This window comes from Saccostrea echinata, unplaced genomic scaffold, assembly GCF_033153115.1.
Source record: "Saccostrea echinata isolate AGI-Se365-2 ecotype Australia unplaced genomic scaffold, CSIRO_AGI_Sech_v1 ptg000025l, whole genome shotgun sequence".
NCBI lineage: Eukaryota > Metazoa > Mollusca > Bivalvia > Ostreida > Ostreidae > Saccostrea > Saccostrea echinata.
This window is the reverse complement of record NW_026889774.1, coordinates 6361187-6365045: the sequence shown is the minus strand read 5'-3', so window position 1 is coordinate 6365045 and position 3859 is coordinate 6361187. Positions and strand designations below refer to the sequence as shown.

Sequence of the window (3859 nt, the reverse complement as noted above, 5' to 3'; positions counted from 1 at the left end):
ATGTCCAACTTATTCAAAACTAAAAAGAAAGAAGTTTCGAGTGGAACAATTAAAGGAATTCAGGCTTTAGATGGTCAATACAAAAAATTTGACGAGAACATTGGACCAGATAGTCCAGGTTTGAAGCTAGTTCATGAAACTGACAATGAAGTTAACAACTTTACCGAGGTAAACGATGGAAAATTTGTCACACTTTTGGTCAAAGAAGAAGATTGTAATTTACCCACAAATGACACAAAAAGTAAGGTAATCAGAACCGGTCAATCAAATCCAACAAACACGTTTGTTAAAAGACAAGAAAGTGTGGAAAATACTCCAAACAGCAATGAAGATAAAAATGTGGCGAAAAACATGATTTTGAATCCGGAGAATTGTAAGAACAAAGAATATGATTCATGCAGTCAGGATGAAGAAACTCTTTGCAAAAACTGTAAAATGAAAGTGACAAATGCCGGAGGAAGAGTTTTCACAGATATTTCAACGCAGTGTGAAGATAATATTGAAGATTTCCAGAGAGAGCTACAGCCTTCCTGTAAAGGTGGAGGAAGATCAGAAAATAGGGAAGTTAAGACTGATGAGCAGAGGGAGTGAGTGATGTTCTAGTGATTACTATAACCTTTTCTATGTGATGAGATGTGCCAGAATGATAAAAATTATTTATAACCTGACATAATATCAAGGTTTAAAATCGATCTTCCATTATGTTTGTTTATAAAATGCTTAATGCTTATTTAGTCACCTGATCTAAGTTTTATAAATACAGTAATAGTTAATTACACAAAAGGTACACTAATTTATTTTCTTTTTAATCCCTTTGTCCCTTACATTCCTGGTATTTTTCTTTTGTAAGGTTGCACGAAATAGAATCATTATTTGATACACTACAAACCTGCTACAAAAAATTCACTGGAAAAGACAACGTATTAGATTCCAATGCGCAATTTTACGACAACGTTCACGATAATATAAGGGACGCGCTTTTAAAGATATATGAAATCATGGAATATGCTGAAAAGGCTAAAAAGCAACATACAAAGGACGTGTAAGGATGGGAGGTTTTTTTTATTAACCCTTAGAGGTATACTAATTATTCGTTCTTATTTGCATACAGTGCAACTAAATAATGATCTATATATTATTTTCCTAGGAAAAAGGCTTCTCAAACTGGGAACAATGGAAGAGTGGAGAATATTCAAGGAAGTGCATATGATAGTACAGTATCTGATATGTACGCTAAGTTTGAGCAGCAGAAAAAAGAAATATCTGATGCTACAGCACAGAATCAAGCACTGATGTCAACCTTGCAGGAACATACAAGGCTGCACCGAGAACTCGAACTCAAAGTTACCAATCTTCAACAAGAAAAAGAATCTCTGCTTACCAGGTATTGACATAAAAATCTTTTGAGTATCCTCACCTTTAAACATAAAAACAATAAGTACAACATCGGAATATTGTACACAAATTTATCTAACATAGTGATATTTCGTTCTTGAGGATACTATTAAATCATTTCTAAAATTGATGGCTCGAAACGCCCGCATCTTCGATGATCTTTTTGTTCCCTTGTGTTCAAAGTACCGAGGCTTTTTTTATCCTGTATTTTAATGCATAAGGAAGATGAATATTTAATTTAAAAAAAAGAGCGTCCATAGCACTACCTGTAAAAATTTTAAAAATTATTTATTAAGAAGTAAGGTGCTTACAATAGTTTGCTACTGTAACAGTTTACTTTCGTTTTTCATAGAAAAAAACTGTGAAACACGAAAATACTTGGAAGATCAACCAGTCCTACGTGGAATTTATCAAAATACAACTGTGACTTACCTGCATATATATTTCTTTCTAGATTAAGCACTATTGCGGGATCCCGACTAAGAGATGGGAACCCTTCCATCACAGACTTAAGTGATGACAACAGACCACTCAATGTAGCGGAGAGGTTCTCAGAGCTCTATGACAACGAATGGTCAGATGCCTTCGAGAAATTGACCGTTGGTAGAAGTGAAAAGGAAACGGTCCAGATATTGCTGGACCTTCTACAGGTTACAAAAATTAATGAAAACCACGACTTCTTGTCTAAACTTTCTACGTTTACACTTCTTATTGGATTCGTATTTTGTAGTTTTATTTTGCTACCTAATAATATCGTGTTTATTTTATTAAACGATTAATATATAACTACATTTTACGTTGTTTCACTGATTGAAAAACATGGAGAACACAAATGTATGAAAATGCTATGCTTGTAATTTTTTTGCTCTATTTTGATTTAGAATATTTATACCAGCTGTGAAATAATAAGCGAAGAACAGCGGCATCATTTGGGGCAGTTTGGAATATACTTTGACGACGAGGTATTGATATCAGTCTTAAAAAAATAAATAAATGATTGCCATCCCTTTTTAGCATAATTTTTGAACTAATTTTTTTTAACTTCTTGCCATCATACAAACATGTAGGTAGATCCTACAGATGTGACTGCTGAACAAGGACAAAAATCGAAGGAAATGCAATTGATGTGTGGAACCGTCTCTGTTGGTCGAGTTCAAAAGGTATATTTGATTAATTTTGCATAATTAAGTTCTTAATTTTCTCGATTGTATCAGTTTGTTTACAAATATTGACCTTTCGCTTAATTTAACGAAATTCATCTAGAAAAATTCAATACTAAATCAGCAGTGAGATAAATCAATGTCGATTTACCCTAGAGAAACATACACCATTTGCCATTGAACTCCCACGTTTTTATCAATATTACAATGTAATTAATCGTTTATTTCTACACTAATAAGTAAAGCATTGCTAAAATCCCCATGAAGAAGCCATTATTAACTTATTCAGTATGACCATATTTAGAATTTAATGATAAATGTCTTAATGATATTATATTTTTTTAATGATGCATGTTATCTGCTATTTTAAATGATCTTTGTTCTGTTCATAAACTTATAAATTTCGAAAAGCTAGCAATAATGTCGGTATATCTTTTTGATGGCCGAGAATTCTTAGTTTTTAAATGAATAAACTTAATAAAGACTACAAATGTATAAATTATTTTACAGAAAATCAAAACCGACAATGAATTTCAAACCAAATATGGCGAATATATTGACAGCTGTGAAATTTACATAAAAGCATCTATTAACATTTGTTGGATGATGAAAATGCAAGAAGTACCCATGTTCTTGGATTTTACCTGCCAGAGGGAAGGTCCTTTGAATAAAGATTTTTACAAGGAGTACACAAAGAGTGGAAAATTATGTGATTACTTGGTATGGCCTCTTCTCCTTCTTTATAAAGATGGACCGGTCATGCAAAAAGGCATTGTTCAGCCTTTGTAAATAATCAAAACATTAAAAATTTAAGCATGTCAGTAGTTAAATTACACACGAGGGACGCGTTATTCAGATATTACATATAAAAGGTCTTTCCGATATTGTGATCAAGGATCTAATACGTAAGAAATACATGTACAATTCACAAATTCCATTCTTAGTTTTCCTTGTAAAAATAGACATGTTTGTTAAATGGTTTGTTTATATTAAGATTATAATATTCAATAAATCTTATCATATTAGGTCAAAAATTATATCAAGAATTTATAGATGACATCTGCAATTTAAGATACTGGTATTGCACAGTGTCTCGAATTTTGAATACTGGTTTCAGTCTCGTCTTCTCGTATATTACATTTTTGCAATACATTGTATAAAACTAAATATTCATGTTCAATTTGGTTTTTGTAAAAAAACATAATCATAAATATAAGCTTTTCTTCAATGGACTGTCTTCTACATTTTTAAGAGATAATTTTAATTGATGAAGTACATTGTAGAGAGAAAGACGTTTGCTATCA

General features: G+C 31.8%; 1 protein-coding gene across 1 annotated transcript; it reads left to right on the top strand.

Moving 5' to 3' along the window:
• On the top strand, positions 1-3344 carry LOC133192843 (uncharacterized). The gene is made up of 7 exons (XM_061328849.1): positions 1-587; positions 851-1042; positions 1148-1384; positions 1850-2045; positions 2277-2357; positions 2463-2555; positions 3066-3344. The coding sequence occupies exons 1-7, from the start codon at positions 1-3 to the stop codon at positions 3342-3344; spliced, it is 1665 nt and encodes a 554-aa protein (XP_061184833.1).
• The last annotated feature ends 515 nt before the right edge of the window (positions 3345-3859 follow it).

Excerpts from the sequence above, each read along its gene's own strand:
- LOC133192843 (XM_061328849.1), top strand. The coding sequence starts at position 1 with ATGTCCAACTTATTCAAAACTAAAAAGAAAGAAGTTTCGAGTGGAACA. Across the intron at positions 588-850 it reads AAGACTGATGAGCAGAGGGA|GTTGCACGAAATAGAATCAT; the intron begins GTGAGTGATGTT and ends TTCTTTTGTAAG. Across the intron at positions 2,358-2,462 it reads GAATATACTTTGACGACGAG|GTAGATCCTACAGATGTGAC; the intron begins GTATTGATATCA and ends ACAAACATGTAG.